The 20,358-nt window shown below is 38.3% G+C and overlaps 2 protein-coding genes across 2 annotated transcripts in view; both read left to right on the forward strand.

The window, feature by feature from the left end:
* Positions 1 to 26: 26 nt before the first annotated feature.
* On the forward strand, positions 27 to 4,752 carry rpl9 (ribosomal protein L9). Its single transcript, XM_046842877.1, has 8 exons — positions 27 to 112; positions 530 to 576; positions 1,758 to 1,873; positions 2,410 to 2,505; positions 2,602 to 2,734; positions 3,237 to 3,317; positions 3,863 to 3,979; positions 4,592 to 4,752. The coding sequence occupies exons 2-7, from the start codon at positions 531 to 533 to the stop codon at positions 3,967 to 3,969; spliced, it is 579 nt and encodes a 192-aa protein (XP_046698833.1). The 5' UTR covers positions 27 to 112; position 530; the 3' UTR covers positions 3,970 to 3,979; positions 4,592 to 4,752.
* A 2,408-nt stretch (positions 4,753 to 7,160) lies between these two features.
* Positions 7,161 to 20,358, forward strand: part of rfc1 (replication factor C (activator 1) 1) — a 30,090-nt gene continuing 16,892 nt past the window's right edge. Inside the window, exons 1-12 of the mRNA XM_046843306.1 lie at positions 7,161 to 7,294; positions 8,475 to 8,570; positions 8,648 to 8,714; positions 9,177 to 9,275; positions 12,412 to 12,707; positions 13,892 to 13,966; positions 15,427 to 15,504; positions 16,182 to 16,505; positions 17,297 to 17,401; positions 18,579 to 18,758; positions 18,887 to 18,991; positions 19,854 to 20,241. Coding sequence (XP_046699262.1) covers positions 7,292 to 7,294; positions 8,475 to 8,570; positions 8,648 to 8,714; positions 9,177 to 9,275; positions 12,412 to 12,707; positions 13,892 to 13,966; positions 15,427 to 15,504; positions 16,182 to 16,505; positions 17,297 to 17,401; positions 18,579 to 18,758; positions 18,887 to 18,991; positions 19,854 to 20,241 — 1,816 coding nt within the window. The 5' untranslated portion in view covers positions 7,161 to 7,291. The remainder of the gene's footprint in view (positions 7,295 to 8,474; positions 8,571 to 8,647; positions 8,715 to 9,176; positions 9,276 to 12,411; positions 12,708 to 13,891; positions 13,967 to 15,426; positions 15,505 to 16,181; positions 16,506 to 17,296; positions 17,402 to 18,578; positions 18,759 to 18,886; positions 18,992 to 19,853; positions 20,242 to 20,358) is intronic.

Consider the following 20,358-nt stretch of genomic DNA (forward strand, 5'->3'; position numbering starts at 1 on the left):
CTTCGATCATCCTTTAGCCGCGCCTTTCAGGGAGAACGCGGTGACGCAGCACGTATACTCTACAAGTGCGTGATGACGTCTCTCCTCCTTCCTTTCCTCCTCTCTCGGCGAGGTAAGAACATGGCGCGTCCTGATTTTCTAAGCATTTCTGAATCGAGTTCAATCCTCGACGAGGACTCATCACGTGGTCCTGTAGCGTATTCTATATTTCTGCCTGAATCTCCTTCGATCTGTGTGCGTTGATATTTTAGAGATTTCGACGCGTTCGGTTTTAATAAAGACGTTTGTTTGTTAGCGGTTAGCACGCAGGCCTTGTCGTAGCATACTCACTTATGATATGTTGTGATAGCAGGATTTGAAGAGGATTAAAATGTCCAAAATAGGATTACGAACCTGTTCTTGATGTCTATTCTCAAGTCTTAAAATTAAGCAGAGTTAAACTAATGAATAAGGATTACCAGTTCAAATGGACTGTACTGTGTTCATTACTAGAGTCACTGGTTTGATCTCCATACTGCCTTTTTTTCAGAATGAAGACCATTCTCAGCACCCAGACGGTGGACATCCCTGACAACGGTACGTGTGTGATATTAGATTAGACTCAACTTTAATGTCATTGTCAAAGTGCTTGTACAGAGTCATTATAATTAACATTAACCATATGTGGTGTATTTACTGTAAATAGGAATGTGCACAGTGATTAATGTACAGTAGGTAATCAGATGTGTGTGTGTGTGTGTGGTAATATACAGTATGACTACACATTTGTGTAAGGATAAGACATGTCAAGAAGATACCATGCTCAAATGACCTGTATGAAACATTATGTAGAGAATAAATATAGGTGGAGTATACGGTAGTGCAGTGATACAGGTTATAGATGGTGTAAAGATGCAATTTGGATGAAACAGTGCAGTAGTTTGTTAATGTGATCAGCTTGGTAACAGCCCCAGGAAAAACTCTTTTCAAAACTAGTGTCTGCCTGATGGGAGGTATCTTTTGATGCCCTTCACCCTTTTGCAGACATTGTTTCTTGTTAATGTCCTCCACGGTGGGTAGGTGAGTGGTGGTGATTAGACTCTGAAGTGCTTTACGGTCTGAAGCAGTGCAGTTGCTGTACCACACAGAGTCTGAATGTTGGAGCAGCATGTCTCTTCAGCCTTACATGACTCTGTGTGGAACTGGGGTTAAAACACAAGTCCTGATTAGTGTGTTCTGTTTCAACGTTTCTTCGTATCACAGATGTTATCGCTCGATCCTGCAGTCAGCTCGGTATATACCATCTGGGGAGGTGGCAGTTTAGTGGTTAAGGCATCGTTCTTTGGATTTGAAGGTTGAGTTTAAATTCTTACCACTCTCTGGCCCCTAAACAAGGCCCTTAACCGCCGTAGCTGGTCAGTTGTATGGATGAGAGAAATGGAAGTCGTTCTGGATAAGTGCTTCTGTCAAATGGTGTAAATGTGAAGGTGCTTTTACAATTCCGCTCAGTGGTCAAGGATCTAGATTACCGATCGACAGGTCAGGGGTTCAAGCCCTGGAATTACCAAACTGTTTACTGCGGTACACAATTGTTTGCGACAATTTGTCACAGAAATACTTGACCCTGTTCGCTTCAGTTTTTAAAGTGCATTTAGAAAACCATGACTGTCGGTGTTGTACAGGACATCAAAAAGATGTACAGACTGAATATAAATGGAGGTAGTTTGAGGAATCATTCTTAAGTATGCTTATATTATCGCTTGTTCTAACCCCTACAGTCGACGTGACGTTGAAAGGCCGCACTGTTAGCGTGAAGGGACCTCGCGGAATTCTGCGCCGCGAGTTCAACCACATCAACTTGGAGCTTCGGCTGCTCGGCAAGAAACAGAAGAAGGTAACTACAAGCTTTGATCGTAGTTTTGACCCGGTCCAATTTTTTTTTTTCCCCGGAAAATGGAAAAAAATTTGTGTAAAAGCTTCACGTGAGTCCCAGTGGGTGTGTTTACATGCAGTCAAATAGTAGTCTGATGTCGGTTGGAGTGAGAGTGCATTCCAGGAAATTCCTCAATTGATCCTGAGGATATTTCGGTTGTACTACTGGGGCTGGTGCAGATGTGTTAAATTAGGAAAAATCTGCCATGTAAACACAAACTATTCTGATTTGTGGTTTTTTTATTTTTTTTTTTTTTTTTTTTTTTTTTATATTTATCCATTTCCAAACAAAATCTTTGTTTGTATAATGCAAATATTGAAATCTTATTGCAGTGTTTGGATAAAATGATATGCGGTAATTTTAAGTAAATCAGATTTCATGCCTAATGAATCCTGATATGATTTTTGAGGCGGCATTGATGCGTAAATAGTTTTATTCCACTTGGTCGACTGCAGCTGTGATTGGTTATGCTTTGTTTATTACAATGTTTTGTGTAGCTGCGTGTGGATAAATGGTGGGGTAACAGGAAGGAGCTGGCCACCGTCAGAACCATCTGCAGCCATGTTCAGAACATGATCAAGGGGGTAACTCTGGTAAGGACATGTTTTGTATATTTATACTTTTGGTTTATCCTAATGTAATATTTTTAATTTGATTGCTGCCACTAACATGCTTTATTGGGACCCCAGGGTTTCAGATACAAGATGCGATCTGTATACGCCCATTTCCCCATTAACGTGGTGATTCAGGAGAGCGGCGCTCTGGTGGAGATCAGAAACTTCCTGGGGGAGAAATACATCCGCCGTGTGCGCATGAGGGCAGGTGGGTATGTGAGAGAGCTCACACATGTCTGCATGGTTATGCTGTTTAGAAAGCTGCATGGGGCGCAGGCTGTGTAATGGGGTTGTTCTGGGATTCCTAAATATCATGAACAATTTGACATTTCTGAAGGTTTCTAGCAAGAAATGCCATTTTTAGAGTCCATTTAATTTTATTGTGTTCATGAGACCTTTAGTCCATGATGTAACATACAATACCGTGAGTGTACCAGCAAGTAAATGAATACAATAAATGCACCTGATGGGAAACTTATTTTTTTAAAGCACCATTAAGTGTGTTCAACCTTCTTTCTGACTGGCTTCATGGTGTTGCACTGAATCTTTGTATTATTGTGCATGTTTCTGAAAAAAAAAAAATTGAAAAATAAACAAAAACCCCCCCCACCTTTTATGCCATGTTGCACCAGTCCAAGATAAGTGATGGACTTTATTTATTTTTTAGTTACTAGAAACTTTTAACCCTAATTGTGTCTCAATGTACACAGGAGTGAACTGTGCCCTCTCCGCTGCCCAGAAAGACGAGCTGGTCCTGGAAGGCAATGATATCGAGCTGGTGTCAAACTCAGGTGAGGCTCTACCTCAGGAACAGTGTTGCACAGGTCATTGTGTACAAGGACATCACAGTATCAGTCAGATGGAACTTCAACAATGTTCTCCTCTGGAAGTTGATGGAAAAAACAAAGATTTGTGCCTAGTTGGGGTTAAATGTTCACAATTATCAATGAATGGAAAATGCTGACCAAACCAAGCTGGCAGCGCATGATGACGTGGATGTTAGTGTACAAATAACATCACTGACATATTTTAATTAATTCTTTTGCTAATGGTTTTTATTTTTTAATTTTATTTTATACTTCATGCTGTATGATTTTGAAGGGAAAAAGAGAAAATACCAAGTCCCATTTAAAACAGCTGGAAAGTGGGTTGATGGGGTTTTATTTATTTTATTCCTTGTAGAATAAGGGTTTACCTTTTTACACCACCTGTCTCAGAACACAATCTGTTTTTAGTTAATACTCCCCAATTCCCTTTCTTGTTCAGAATCCTGTTATCTAGTATTTGTCCTTCGTTTTGTGTACGAGACTCTGATGTTTAATGTTTCTTCTTCCAGCGGCCCTCATCCAGCAGGCAACCACAGTCAAAAATAAGGATATCCGAAAGTTCCTGGATGGTATCTATGTCTCCGAGAAGGGGACAGTAGTGGAGCCAGAGTCATAGAGGACATGAGGTTAGACCCGGGGCCTTTTGTCTGGCTTTGTATCGCTTTCTAAATGTTGGATTTTTCTTGTCTACTTGGAACTGTATCACATTTTTTTTCTTTTCTTTGTAGAATGGTGTGTCTTAGTGTATTAACTAAAAGTCGACCGATAGTGAATTTTACAGATGGGTTGGATCGTACTTGCCGATGACCGATTAATCAAACGGAATCACGGAATTACTTTGTTTAAAAAAATAAACACTTCTGAATCATGAAGTCCTTGGAGTTGATTGATAGAAAAAGAGAGATATAATGAAGGATGCATTCAAACTTTAAGTAGCACTTAAACAGTTGCATTGAAAATTAATACAATTTAAATAAACAGCATGTAGTATCAGTGATTCTGTACTGTATTAAGCGCCCTGATTGGTACGGATTTTTGCCAATAATTCCAGCAATAAGTCGACCTCTAATTTTAACGTCTTAATTGTTTAAACTTTGTGCAGCGTGAATTTATTAACACTACTGTCACTTTCAGCTCACACACAAACTACATGTTTATTCCTCATGATCTAGTTTTCCTGAATTTTAATTTGTGTATGTGTGTGTGGTCTATTTTAATACCCCCCCCTTCTCTTTCAGCTGCAATAATCCAGCAGGCCACTGCTGTACGGAAAATGGACATCTGCAATTTTCTGGATGGGGATTTACGTCAGCAAAAAGACCACTGTGGTGGAGCAGCCTGATTAGCAACATTGGTCCTTGTAAAATCTGTCAATAAACATCATTTTTTTTCACCACCAGTTTTTTGTAGTTGCTTGCATTCATTTAAGTTATGATAATATAATAATGCAGAAGTGAGATCTTGTTTCAGGTGAGAAACTCGCGTGTGAGAGGTGCACGTGGTCAGAATAACAGCAGTTGCACAGCTAATGTACACAGTTACTTATTAAGGTCTGTGCTCCCTGTGACTGTGCATGCAGCCTTATGCTGCCATCTGTTGGCATGTTACAAATTCGACTCAAATGTTTTATCCCCTTGTAAGACTAAACGAGTTGTGATTAGATTGTAAGCTGTTAGTGGTGGCAGCTGTGCCACTCATGTTATGGCCTTGAATTAATTTAAGTTTTAGTGCTTGTTTAAGCCTGAATGTTGAGAGATTTGTTTTCCTTTGCAGATTTTATACTTGCCACTATTAAATCAGGGCTATAAGAATAGTGTGATTGTGTAGCAGTATAGATGATCAGTTGTGAATGTTTGAGGTGCATTTGGGTTTTCCAGTTATTCACTGTGCTCAAAGTCTGGCCTTTTCCAAGTTCTTCCATTTCACAATTTCAGGTCTTCCTCATGCAGGGACATATTAGTTTCAGTGAAATGAGATTGCAATGATTTGTTGCAGTTTGTGTAGAAAGGACATGTGATCGTCAGGCGTTAATATATTGTACATTTGGTTATTGTGTGTAACTAGAAACAACATGCTAAAAAAATTGTATATGTGAAAACAATTCTAGAAATATCTACAATTATTTAATGAAAAATATTACATGTATAAAAGTATTCTGACCGTTTGCACAAACACTTCAAAATGGTGCCTCATTTCTCTTGAAAATTGCTGAAATGTTTCTACATCTTGACTAAAGTCTACCTGGGAAAAGGACCTCCGTCTGGGCTGAAGGATCACAACACTGGAGTGGCTTAGGGACAACTATGTGAAAGTCCTGGAGTAGCCCAGCCAGAGTCCTGACTAAAACCCTATTTATCGCTGGAGAGACAAGAACATTACTGTGCACTAATGCTCCCCGTCCAATCTGACCAGTTTGAGATGATTTGCCATGAAGTATGGCAGAAAATCCTTCAATACAGGTGCGTTGCATCATAACCAAAAAAGACTCGAGGCTGTAACTGCTGCCAAAGGTGCTTCTACTAAGTACTCAGTAAAGGATCTAAATACTTATATACTTGTGTATTTAAAAATACATTGTACATTTAAAGAATTCTGTTTTCACTGTCAGTATGGGACCTGAGTGTAGACTCATGAGGAAAAAATACATTTTCATGATCGTACAATCAGGCAACATAACAAAATTGAAAAAGTGAAGGGGGTCTGAATACATTCTGAATGCACTGTGTAGCAGGACGTCAGGGCCAACACGACCTTCCAAAATCACTAACTTACATTTTTATATATTTTTGTACATGAATATGTATTTAATTTCTCTCAGTAGACCACAGACAGGTTGGGGACCTGCTGAAAAATATTGATGGTTTCTTTAGCTGTGGCATCATAATGACTTAATTAGGTGTATTTATTTTTTATTATATACACACACACCCACGTATATATATTATATATATATTTCCATCTCCACTCTACTGTCTTCTACATCTGCCTCCTTCAGACCAACTACTTGCATGTCTTCCCTCAGCACATCCATAAACCTCCTCCTTGGCCATCTTCTTTTCCTCCTTTCTGGTGGCTCCATCCTCAGCATTCTCCTACCGATATACCGCATGTCCCTCCTCTGCACATGTCCAAACCATCTCAATCTCACCTCCCTCACCTTGTCTCCAAAACGTCCTACATACTCCCAACAAAAACCTCAACATCTTCAGCTATGGTACCTCCATCTCCTGTCTTTTGCTCAATACCACTGTCTCTAAACCATACATCTCAGGTCTCACCACAGTCCTATAAACTTTCCCTTTCACACTCTCAGATACTCTTTTATCACAAATCACTCCTGCTATCACTCTTCTCCACCCACTCCACCCTGCCTGCACTCTTTTCTTCACTTCTCTAACACACTCTCCATTACTATGCACTGTTGATCCCAGGTACCTGAACTCCTTCACCTTCTCCACCTCTGATCCCTGCAGCCGCACCCCTCCACTGCCCTCCCTCTCATTCACACACATGTACTCTGTCTTACTCCTACTGACTTTCATTCCCCTTCTCTCCAGTATGTACCTCCACCTCTCCAGGCTCTTCTCAACCTGCTCCCTACTCTCACCACAAATCACTCTTACACACACACACACACACACACACACACACACACACATATATATATATATATATATATATATATATATATATATATATATATATGTACAAAAACACATTAAAATGTTAGTCAGTGATTCTGATAGTTAAGGTGAGTGAATGTCTTTCTGGCCCTGATGTCCTGTTACTTCCCCGCGTTTCCTGTTAGGCCCCGCCCCCTCTTGCGCGTCATCACGTCGCGCCAGAAATAATCACTTCTGGCGCCAAAGACTGGACGCGCATTATTGCGCACTTTTCGGCTACAATAATAACAAAAAAGTTGATGACAACTGGTAAAGATGGTGAGTCGCTTTTGTTTGACTTGATGTAGTTTAAATGCGCACTCTGTAGCTGGTCCCTGCACTGCGCTCTATCCGAGCAGATTCGGAGTAAAAGCAAAACCCTGCACCAGCAGCTAACAGCAACTTTCACTGGTCGTTCTTCAAACGCATCAGTCCTCCTTGTTTCTGTGCACTTCATAGGGATGGACAGAAGGAGTCTAGGGAGACTCGTTGAGCACTAAATATTTAAGGAGATGTTTATTAGGATACAGCGAGTCTGTGCGAAGCATAACAGGCTAATGGCAAAGTGCTTGGCACAAGTTTACAACCGGATGCGTTTTTATTTCTGTTTTTATTGTTATTATTATTTATATTTAATAAAAGGAATTTAAATATTGAAGTCTGGAAAGAATATAGGAACTGTTTCTCTTGAATTGAAGTTTAGCAGGTGCTTTGGGGAGTTGGAGAAATAGCTAGCAGACTCCTGGAGCATGGACAGGAACTCAGCATGATGATGTTTAATCTGGAAGGAAAATCAAGTTTATTTTTAATTTTGTTCCCTGATAAATCTGCAGAAAAATAATCCTTTAATGCACATCTGTTATGCTTTGTTTTCTTTTAAACCCCAGTTACAGGGTAACTACGAAATATTATTGATTTCCTCATTGGTTTGCATTACATTGACTAATAGAGGACAAAATTTGGAAAAATAAAGATTTTTTTTATTTCACCTCTTAAAAAAACATATTCCAGATATATTCATTTAATATAAACACGAAAGGGGGTTGATAATTATCATGATAAACAGCCTACCATAAATCTCCAATGAAGAAAAAAAAAAAAAAAAAAAAATATATATATATATATATATATATATATATATATATATATATATATATATATATATATATATATATAATATAATGTATGTATAAAATCTGTGTGTGTGTGTGTGTGTGTGTATATATAATATATATATATATATATATATATATATATATATATATATATATATATATATATAAGATTTCCACAACTTCGGAATAATCCGAACTTCCTATTTCCTTTTCTGCTGTTGTAAGTCTATAGCAGTAACAGCGACATCAGTCATAAAACAAACAGTTGGTTCTCTGCTTTTGAATTGAGGGGAAAACATTTTATCTTGTTGCACCTTTCAATCTATGCCTTGTTCCTGTTGCAGGACATACGCAGATTCTTTGCACCAAAGCCCGGCACTGCGGGTGGCAGCAGCAGCACCGACGACGAGCCAAAGAATAAAAAGAAACCGGCTAGCAAGGTTCATGTTATTTCTGTAGAAACATACTTTGTAGTGATGTTTAATTAGATATTGATCGTATCTTTTCTTTCGCTTAGACTACAAGCTCCAAATTAGAGGAAAAGCGATCAGCCAAACGGAAGAAGAGGGTCATCACTGACTCGGGTACAAATCTTCTAATGAATCCTATCAGATGGTATAGTCTCTGGGTCGGACCATAATATGACATTAGTGGAGTGTTCATACCAGTGACGGGCTGTGCATTTGGTACCAGGGCCTTCAGTGGGGACGTACCCGACTTAATCCACCTCTTAATACCACATCACGTCGCAATTATAGAAACCATCAATACTATACAAAAACGCAATATAACAACGTGTGGCATTACAGAGAGAGACAGTTCACATATGGAGGGTGAATACTATTTTACTAAATCAGGAAATCCAGTTAAGACTCCAAACCTCTACAATACAACCACAACTGTGCACCTACATCATCTCAAGCAGTTCAGAATAAATATTTGTCTACATGACAAAAACATTAAAATGTAAATAAAATACTAATAAAATAAGGTTTTCTTTGTCATACTTTAAGCCATCATGTCTGTCTTTTTCATATTTTTGGCAGATGAGGAGGAAGAAGAGAAGAAAGGAAAGAAAAGCCCTGAAAAGGAGAAGCCTGCTGCATCTGCGAAGAAAGATCCTGTGACTTATGTGTCTGATTCAGGTAATGGACATCCTATAAACATGAACCCTTTTAGTGGTTCCTATTTATTCAGTCAGGTCAATAAATATATGGGAAATGTCAGTTATTGTTATTTTAGATGTCCACCGCAATATATTGGGCTTAGAATTAAACAGTGAATGTATGCTCAAGGGGCGGGAGTTCTGGACCCCTCCAGCCCCTGTTTTACAACCCAAAGTAATCAGAAACTTGTCTGCACAGCTGTTTCTCCGTCGGATTTGTGTAATTCCCACTTTATTTCTAGAGTTGATTTCAGATCTAACAGAGATAAAAAAAAAGAGCGCTATGAGAGTATGCAGTGCATCCAGGAAGTATTCACAGCGTTTCACTTTTCCCACATTTTATGTTACAGCCTCATTCCAAAATGGATTCAATTCACTATTTCACTCAAAGTTCTACAAACAAAACCCCATAATAACAACAATTTTGTTTGAAATCTTTGCAAATTTATAAAAAAATAAACAAACAAAATGTACATGAATATTCACAGACCAGTTTCCAATGATCATCCTTGAGATGTTTCTACAACTTGATTGGAGTCCACCTGTGGGAAATTCAGTTGATTGGACATGATTTGGAAAGGCACACACCTGCATATGAGGTCCCACAGTTACCAGTGCATGTCGGAGCACAAACCAAACCATGAAGTTCAAAGAATTGTCTGTAGACCTCAGAGACAGGATTGTATCGAGGCACAGATCTGAGGAAGGGAACAGAAAGAAAAATGTCTGCATCTTTTAGGGGCCCAATGAGAACAGTGGTCTCCATCATCCCTAAAAAGAAGTTTGGAACCACCAGGACTGGTCCTAGAGCGGGCTGTCCAGCCAAACAGAGAGATCGGGGGAGAAGGGCCTTAGTCAAGGAGGTGACCAAGAACCCGATGGTCATTCTGCAAGAGCTCAAACATTCCTCTGTGGAGAGAGGAGAAGCACTCTAAGGACAATGACCCTCAGCTGTAATTGGTGCCAAATGTGTTTCAACAAATTTTTGAGCAAAGTCTGTGAATACTTATGTACATGTGATTTTTACATTTTTGTTTTTCTTTATTTTCAGATTAGGGTTTTGTTTATAAGATTTTGAGGAAAAAAATATTTTTACTAATTTTGGAATAAGGCTGTAACATAATGTGGAAAAAGTGAAGCGCTTTGAATACTTTCCAGATGCACTGAATTTTAGTGAGCTCATGATCAACAAACGCCTAGATTTGCAGAAAACAAATAGAATATTCAGAACATCCAGAGCAAGCTGATTCTCCTGGATTTAAGTGTATCTGTGTCAGTCACCAATAAATCCAATCTTGAAAGGGTTTTCCTCAAGATGTAGGAATTTGAGGTTTTTAGGTTTTACTAAAATAAAAAATAAAAAGACTGTAACAGTTTAGAACCAAAATCTTATGTGTGGTAGGTGGTAGCTTAGTGGTTACGGTATTAGACTTTGGATCAGAAGGTTCAAATCAAAGGTTCACGAGTTCAAATCCCAGTCACTTCAAGTTGTCACGCCTGGCATTCTGAGCAAGGCCCATAACCTCATAACTTCTTAGTTGTATGAATGAGATAAATGTAAGTTTCTCAGATAAGTAGGTCTGCCAAATGCCATGAATGTAAATGTATATCTTATGGACAAGAGGCAAAGCTCAGCTTGTACTGAAATGAAGAGTGTGGATAAGAAAAGGACCAACTCATGATCCAAAGCACACCTTTACCCAATGGGATCGGTTTCCTTGTAGTTACTGTGTATTGGGCTTTATTGTCTGTTGAGATTTTCCCCCAAAGCTTCTACACAAAAGGACATTGATTCACAGTACATGTGGATAACGAACGAAGTGGGATGTCAGGGTTCCTATGCATTTTGAAAATGTGTGAAATAATATGGAATTTGTTTTGAGTGATTTCCAGGTCTGTATTAGTTAAGAAATAAGTACACTGAGTATTGAAAATATATTTGTGTAGATACATTTGATCATTTCTATCGTTTCCCCAGAAGTTGCCCATCCACACTGAAACATTTGAAAATGCTTAAGTTCCTGTACTGCACATGCTCAAATAAGACGCTGAAAACCTTGTATTTCCTCCTGTCGTTTATTTACTTCACGGATCTTTGAAACCTCGCAGCAGTGATTAAAAACATGTCATCGCTTTCTAAAGCCTCTGTTTTCACAGTCCATCCAGCGATGTGAAAACGCCTTTTTCAAATGTATCCACTTCTTCTTTTTCTTCTTTCGGCTTCTCCCATTAGGGGTCAACACAGCGGATCATCGTCTCCATACCCTCTTCCTCTTTTAAACAAACTACCTGCATGCTACCTCTCTCCCTTTACCAGTCATAGTACCAACATTTAAAGTACCAACCCAAACCTCTACTCTCCTACACTTCTCCTTTCCCTGCCATCCTTCTTCTTCTCCTTCTCCTCCTTCGGCCAACAGTAGCCCAATTTCCACCGGTACCCTGTTGGCTAACGATACCTGTGGTGGTCGTTGGTAACCCGGACCTCGACTGATCCAGTATGAATTTCTCTTTCATGATCCGCATATACGATTTGGCACATGTTTTACGCTGGATGCCCTTCCTAACGCAACCCTCCCCATTTATCCAGGCTTTAGACCAGCACTAAGAGTGCACTGGCTTGTGCAACCCTAATGGCTGGGTTCAAATGTATCCACTTCAAAGAGCGTTTTTCAAACAAACGTCTCAGTGTGAACAGAAGGTAAAAACAGGGAGAAAATTGTGGTTTCAAACTAAAACATGTGGACATGGTCTAAAGATGCCATGACACTTTCAGCCCCCCGACCATGTGACTAAACACATTAGAGATTGTAAAGTAACACGTTATAGTTGGATTTTTTTAAAATCTTTAGGGAAATCTGGATATTTGAGTCTGGAAATGTGTGGAATTTTGAAATGAAAAAATTTAGAAAACCCTGGACTGTGCATTTGACCTGAATCCAATTTCACTTGCTGTAGAAAAAACACACAAAAAAAGTGCTGTAAGTCAAGTCTGTTTTTTTTTTCCTTTTCTTTTCTCTTCTCATTTCTCAATGTAACTTGTGTGAATGAATCAAGCGCCCCCAAACACCACTCCCACCACCCCACCTGTAAACACCTCTGTCATTTTGTTCCAGATTCGGACGAAGACTTTCTGTCACTGAAAAAGTCCTCAAAGCTTAAAGAGAATGGCTGTAGCAAAGACAAGAAGGGCTTGAATCCAAAAGCGACCAAACCAAAGCAGGTAAAATCACCACCTGCTAAATCTCCGAGCACGAAGGGGGAAGAGAAGAAGAGCGCCCTCAGCCCGACTCCGCCGAAGCCGGCCGCGCCCAAACACACCCCCACCTCCGTGCTCGATTACTTCGGGAACTCTACGGCCAAGAGGTCCGATAAAAAGCTGGTGGCCAGTACGAGCACCAAGAGGAAAGCAGTAAGTGCATCAGAAGAGCTACTGTGTTCCTCTGTAATCGAGTTACACATGAATGAAATTATCTGCAGTTCAGAGACTCTAATAGTAAGAGTAAAAACACTATACAGCACAACTTTTGGAGTAGAGTTTTGACTGGAGAACTTCAGCGTGAAAAGACCCATTTGCGTCAAAAGTGATGAGTACAGTGGAACCTCGATACTAGCGAACTCAATAGTTTGTATTAAAAAATTACATAATGTTTAAAAAACTATTTTATTATTGTATTATTCATTTAAAGTAGTAAATAAAACATTTATGACAAGTAATACACAATTTTTGTTGAGTTTACAGTACAAAAAAGGAACCATCAAAAGCAGAAAGTCAAAAAATGTTTTTGTTACACGTGAGGGGTTATAGAAGGTAATCGAGGTTGCCCTGTATAGCAAAATGCTATAAATGCATTAAATGCACCCCTGTTAAAATGGTTTATTTCCTACATATACAGAGATACAGCAACCAATACAATTCAAGTGGAAATAGAAATCTTTTAGTGAAAATTAAATATATAAACAAATAAACTAGGTCTGTCCAACTAAAGATTTACATGTATTCGAATTAGAATTGTCAAGTCTTGAATGTAGTCGACTCATAGACACAATAAAAGTATAGCGCAACATCGATGTACCAAAAAACTTTCAAATTTAGTTTATAGAATTAAATTAGAACAATATACCTGTACAGGATTTCCCAGAAATTGTTAAATATTTAAATCCCTGCTGTCAAGATGCTCCTGTGTGTGTCATGGATCATGGAATGTGTAACTAATATCTGTCATGGGGGGTTGGATTCATTTATACACATTTCAAATGTTTATGAAAAGCTGCTTTTCAGCATTATTATTATAGGCTGTATATTAACTTGTGAACTCTGTGTGAAATCAGACATTGAGCACTCCCATCTAGCCAAAATGGCACGATCCTTTTTTAATAAGACCTCTGCGCAGATTCGACTGTGAGATTGGGATTCGAACCCGGCTCCTCCTATCGAAGCATTGAATCTTTAAATATTCGGGGGTCACCCCTAAAACAAACACGCACCACAGTAAGAATGATGTAGTTCTGTTGATGCGCATTCCGCTGGAGTTACAAAGTTATTTTTGGTCCTTTTATACAGATTAATATTGTGTGAATGTGTGTGTTTTGCAGACTACACAAGATGATGAGGAAACTCACGATGACGCGGCCATCGCCAAACAGTTACAGATGGACGAGGACATGGAGGTGAGTTTGACATGCTTTTATTTGATCTCACGAACGAATGCTGGTGAGCCCTTTGTGTTGAAACACTTCGGTGATGCACACAAACCTGCTCTTTAAGTTTCTTCCATTTTGCACCGTAGAGATTAGAGGCTACCTGATAGTCGATCTTGCCTTATACAGATATACAAGCTTATACAGATAGCTCGGTTCCATCGTACTTGCCCATGACCGATTAATCAACCGATGGATACGGGATAAAAAATTGGAACATAGCACTTCATGTAAAATACTACTGAACTTTATTACATAAATAAATAAATAAATCACTGAATCATACAAATTGGCTAAATTAATTAAGATCATATTAGTTAAAATATTAGGGGAAATAAAATACATGTATTCAAACTGAAACAAAAAAATAACACTCTAAATAAATGTAACTAATAAGTTAGATCCAAAATGAATAATAAAAAAAGACACTTCAACAATCACCATGTTCAAGTTCAAGTTTTTCTATTGCGCTTTTCACAATGGACATTGTTTGAAAGCAGCTTCACAGAAATTAAGAATTATAGAATAAATTTTTTTTTTTGTGTAAGTGAATTATGTGTATTTATCACTGATGAGGACTTCTGGGTGATTGTGGCAAGGAAAAACTCCCTTAGATAGTATGAGGAAGAAACCTTGAGAGGAACCAGACTCAAAAGGGAACCCACCCTTCATTTGAATGATATCAAGAGTCTGATTATAAATCTAAAAAAACAATACAAAACACCAGAGACTGAGAAATACCATGTGTTGATGTTGTGGAACCAGGAGCTACTGAGCAACTCATAAATTAGCTCAACATCATAAGATCATTATAGATCCAACACCAACTCCTCCATGCCAGAGCCTTTAAATGTTCAAGGTCATTCAATGTCCAAACCTTTTCATAAAGTGGGATCCAAATGTTACTGGTACGTCTCTAGATGTTTTGGGATGATTGCGGGTTTAGCATCTACTCTTTTAAGGTCCATAATCTTTATGTAGTGTAGTGTCAGGAATTCACCTCTAGAGGCCGCTTTGGTACATTATAATGACTTTGGACTTTCTCAACTGCTTCAGCAACCCAGAAAAACGATCGGTATGGGCTTTTGCCAATAGCCAATGGTTACAGCAATCAACTGTCGGTGCCGATTAATTGTCAAAACCAATTAATCGGTCAACCTCTAGTAGAGATTTCAGCCTAAACCCATCCCACCCACACACCAAGTGATTTGTGGTTCCCAGAATCCACTGCACATGATATTCATTTTCCTCTGAAAATAAGTGAGATAAAAACAGATTATTTGGTCGCATCTTTGTTTATTTTAAACATGTTTAATGTGTTGAATTGGATTTATGTTCTTGTTAATGATATTAGAGTTAACATTTGTGTATAGTGTTGATGTACAGCTGGTGTGTGTGTGTGTGTGTGTGTGTGTGTGTGTGTGTGGTAGTTGGAGAAGCAGATCCATGAAGATGAGGAGTTTGCTCGAACCCTGGCCATGTTTGACAAGGCCCCTGTGCCTAAAAAGGTACTTTTTTAAAACCTGTAAACCTGGTGTTTTAGTTAAATCACGTCTGCATGAGTCCTGCAAGTCTCATTTCTCTTTTTTTTTTATTAACAGCCATGAGCATTTTTTGAAATAGTTTTCTTTAAATCTGTGTCTAATAATTCTACACTTACTGTGCTTAAGCATTTAATTTACTCGACTTGAATTTAAACGTCAACTCGTTCGCCACTTGCAATCAGTTTCTATCCAGCATGTGAAGATTCAATTCGTAAGCAATTTCTCTTGATTCATCTCATTTCTTTGAATTTTATTACCAAATTTCTTTTTAGTTTATTGAAGGCACTACAATAATTTTTATCTCTAAATCTAGATTTTTGTTCATTATATCTGCTTTAATCAGATTTTTATTATATATATATATATATATATATATATATATATATATATATATATATATACACACACACACACACACACACACACACACACACACACACACACACACACACACACACTGTGTGTATGTGTATATATGTGTGTATGTAAGCATTACTTCATTATTTGTTCCTGCATAACTGCTGCATATTTCATTACATTTCTATCAGATTTACGTCAGACTTAATACACTTATATGAACACGCGTACACTTTCATCTGTACACGCATATCACGTGCATATCTATTATTCATTTTTCTCAGGCCCGCATGGACTCGCAATCACCCTCACCTGGAACAAGTGGTGCAGAAACCAAGCCTGCGCTGGAACAGCCATCAACGAAGAAGAGTACTGTAAAAGCCAGTTCCAAACTGGCTCTGATGAAGAAGAAAGCTGACGAAGAGGAGGAACGGCAGAAGGAGGAAAAGAAAAGCAAAACTATCTCCCCGAAGAAAGAGCTGACCACACAAGCGTCTTCGGAGACAGCAGCCACACCCAAATCAGGTGTTACTGCAGGCACTGGGAAACGAATTTCCACTCCCAAGAGTGGAGGGGGAAGTAGCAAGACCTCTCCTACAAAACCAGAGGTAAACACTGAATGCTGAGATGATTATTATATTATGTTTAAAAGCCTGCATTTTATATACAGTACAGACCAAAAGTTTGGAGACACCTTCTCATTCAAAGAGTTTTCTTTATTTTCATGACTATGAAAATTGTAGATTCACACTGAAGGCATCAAAACTATGACCACATGTGGAATTATATACATAACAAAAAGTGTGAAACAACTGAAAATATGTCATATTGTAGGTTCTTCAAAGTAGCCACCTTTTGCTTAGATTACTGCTTTGCACACTCTTGGCATTCTCTTGATGCCTACTTTGAAGAACCTACAATATGACATATTTTCAGTTCACTTTTTTGTTATGTATATAATTCCACATGTGCTAATTCATAGTTTTGATGCCTTCAGTGTGAATCTACAATTTTCATAGTCATGAAAATAAAGAAAACTCTTTGAATGAGCAGGTGTGTCCAAACTTTAGGTCTGTACTGTGTGTGTATATATATATATATATATATTATATTATATTATATATAATGTGTGTGTAACATAGTATGGTATGTGCCAAATGCACTGGTTTTTTTGCACAAAAAATCCATAGCTCTAGCATTAGCATCTCTTTATATATTAGCATATATATAATATATATATATATATATATATATATATATATATATATATATATATATATATATATATTTATTATTATATTTATTATATATTTATATATATATATATATATATATATACTTTATTTATTTATTTATTTATTTATTTACTTGTTTGTTTGTTATAATTTTTTTGTGATAGACCAGCCCAGAGGACTCTGAGAAGAAGCGTGGAAATACCGCAGCATATCGAAACTACCTGAACCGAGAAGGACCACGTGCTTTGGGGTCTAAGGAGATCCCACAGGTACGAAAAATACAAAAACAATAGTAAATATTTAATTGTAATTATTCGTATGATTGACATGAGTTAACTTGTGATTAAATGTACCTTAAATTAACACTTTTTAACGTTTTAATACTCTAATCAACATGGGCATAGACAAATATGGATGCTCAAAAAAAAAAAAAAAATACATTTGGTTAAATTACAATGTTCACTCGTGTATTCAGTACTCTTTTACACACTGCAGTGTGCAATATACAACAGGTTTACTGGCAGCACTGTTTTGTGTTTTGTGTATTTGTCTTGCACTGTCTTGTGTTGTTTGCACCAGGTTGCACACGATGCACTTTATGTGGCGAGGACACTTACTAGTCCTTAACTCTGTGTTTTCTGTGACGTAGCTTTATGTTGTGGTATGTAGCACCAGGGTTCAGGAGGAACGTTGTTTCATTTCACTGTGTACTGCGTCAGCCATATATGGTTGAACTAACAATAAAATCTTCTTGACTTGTGCAAATGTATGTTTATTATTAGTGAAATCAAACTCAACATAGAGCATGAAGACATAATATTCTTGTAAATGTTTTGAAGTAATTATGGAATTTTAAATCATCAGGACACCACACGAAATTCTTGTTTCCACACGGACGGTTTTAATTGCCGGATGTGTGCATCATGGTGGATTTTGTTGCTTGATTTGAGACTTGGTGCAGTTTTCTTTTATATCTAAGTAAAGAAAGGAGGTCATGAATCAATGTGTGTTGCGTTGAAGGTTTTAATTTCCCCTCTTTTAATTGTATTTATAAAAAATGATCAAACAGAAACATGCTACATAGATCGTGCGCTAATAAAATTAGTGCCGTTGAAATGAATTTGTGTTAACGCTTTAAATTTGGCAGCCCTAAAATAAATATAAACCGGTTCTAGAAAAATAGGCACGTAAAATGTGGAAAGCCAAATACATGCAGATTTTTGCTTTTTTTTTTTGTTTTCCAAAATCGTGTAACATCTTGATGGTGATCTTTGTTAGCATCTGCATTGGATACATCCTTTATGTTAGGAACATGTAAATTCACTGATAGTGACTTGGTTATACCAGCTTGTTCAACATCCTCTTTATGTCTGTATGTTGACTTCCTGTTGTATTTTGTGTGTGTGTGTGTGTGTGTGTGTGTGTGTGTGTGTGTGTGTTTTTTAGGGTGAAGAGAACTGCCTTGAGGGCTGTGTGTTTGTGTTAACGGGTGTTTTGGAGTCTTTGGAGCGGGACGATGCAAAGTCATTAATAGAACGTTATGGTGGGAAAGTCACAGGAAATGTCAGCCGGAAAACCACCTACCTGGTTCTGGGACGAGACAGTGGCGCCTCCAAGACTGAGAAGGTCCTTTTTATTTTGTTTTATTCTTCTCCTCTTCCTAATGTCGTTCTCTATATTCCGATGTCTCTGTGTCAAGCTTTGAGCAAATAATGTTTTTAAAATAAACCTGTTTATTTTTTATGTTTATTCAGGCACAAAGTTTTGGCACCAAGATCCTAAACGAGGACGAGTTACTGGAACTGATCCGAACCAAACCGGGCAAAAAGTCGAAATACGAGATCGCTGCAGAAGCCGAGGTCTGACCGCAATGTGAATGTGCTGGGTTTTTTTTTCACTGCTTTTGCTTTTGTGCCAAAGAAAACCTAGACAGGCTTGTTAGCAAATAAATGGATAATGATTCATAATTATTCAATATCCTGGCCAAATTAGGTGAATGATAGTCATAAAAGCTCATTCTAAATTGTTTGATTTGAAGAACACACAATTCTTTAATTTCTTTAATAATAAATGAGATATGACATATTAGTTCATAATATTGTTATATAATTAATAAATTCTAAGTAATAAATATACTGTAGCTCTCTCCGTGCAGCGCGCAGTCTTGCGTGTAAAAACAAACTGCATGTGGTGTCAGTGATTCGCCTCTAGAGGCCGCTCTCGTAATGGCAGCAGACCAGAAATCGGAAAAACTATCGGCATGCCGATTAGTCGATAGTTCCAACAATTTATCATATTTAATGTGCTGCGAAGATTTTGTCCCAAGACACACTACCGTTATAGCAGATATAAACAGCTGACCAGCCTTGTTTTCGAGAATCTATCGAGAATCTATTGAGTCCTCTGTCTTGAAGATCCTGCATCAGAAAACCTAGTTACAGCTTTACTTCTCCATTCCAATAATTGGAATCTCCATAGATCCGTTCCCAATAGCTCACATCCTATTATTAGTATGGTGACTGGCAGAAATTAGCGCTCTCTTCTGGTTGGTGAATTAACATCTTAATATCACTAGAAGTCTTTTAATTTTGCAGCGATCAGACTGACCTGGTCATGTGAGCCACATTTAAATATACTGCAGGCTGTTTTTGGCCCGTGGGCCTCCAGTTGCCCTTTCTTGATTTAAGAATTAATTAAAGCTTTCACTTTTCCATCTTTCAGAGTAAAGCCACCAAATCAAGGACTCCAGACTCTAAAGGCAAACACACCCCTCCAGCATGCAAAGTCACACGCCAAAAAACCCCCACAGGCAAGAGCAGTCCCTCGCCAGGGAAATCTCGGTCATCCTCCTCGTCTACTCGTAGAACTTCCAGGGCTTCCCATCAAGGCTCTTCGAACGAGGTTAGAAAGACTCTGGAATTTGGTGCAGGAAAAAGCGCAGCACCTGTGGCAGAGGATGAAGGCAACAGCTTGTTATGGGTAGACAAGTACCGCCCTCGCAGCCTGAAGAATCTAATTGGGCAGCAGGGTGAGCAGAGCTGTGCCAATAAGTTACTGAGATGGCTGAAGAACTGGCATAAATCTCACAGCAGCAACGCAAAACCAACAGGTGAGTGAGTCTTGATTCTAGCCAAAGCTGGCATGAGGCATGTACTGATAAGTGAGATTTTTCTCATGCCCATGTTCGCTAATTCTAATAATGATAAATGATAACATGTCAGCCCAC

The sequence above is a fragment of the Silurus meridionalis genome, chromosome 28, assembly GCF_014805685.1.
Source record: "Silurus meridionalis isolate SWU-2019-XX chromosome 28, ASM1480568v1, whole genome shotgun sequence".
In the NCBI taxonomy this organism is placed as follows: domain Eukaryota; kingdom Metazoa; phylum Chordata; class Actinopteri; order Siluriformes; family Siluridae; genus Silurus; species Silurus meridionalis.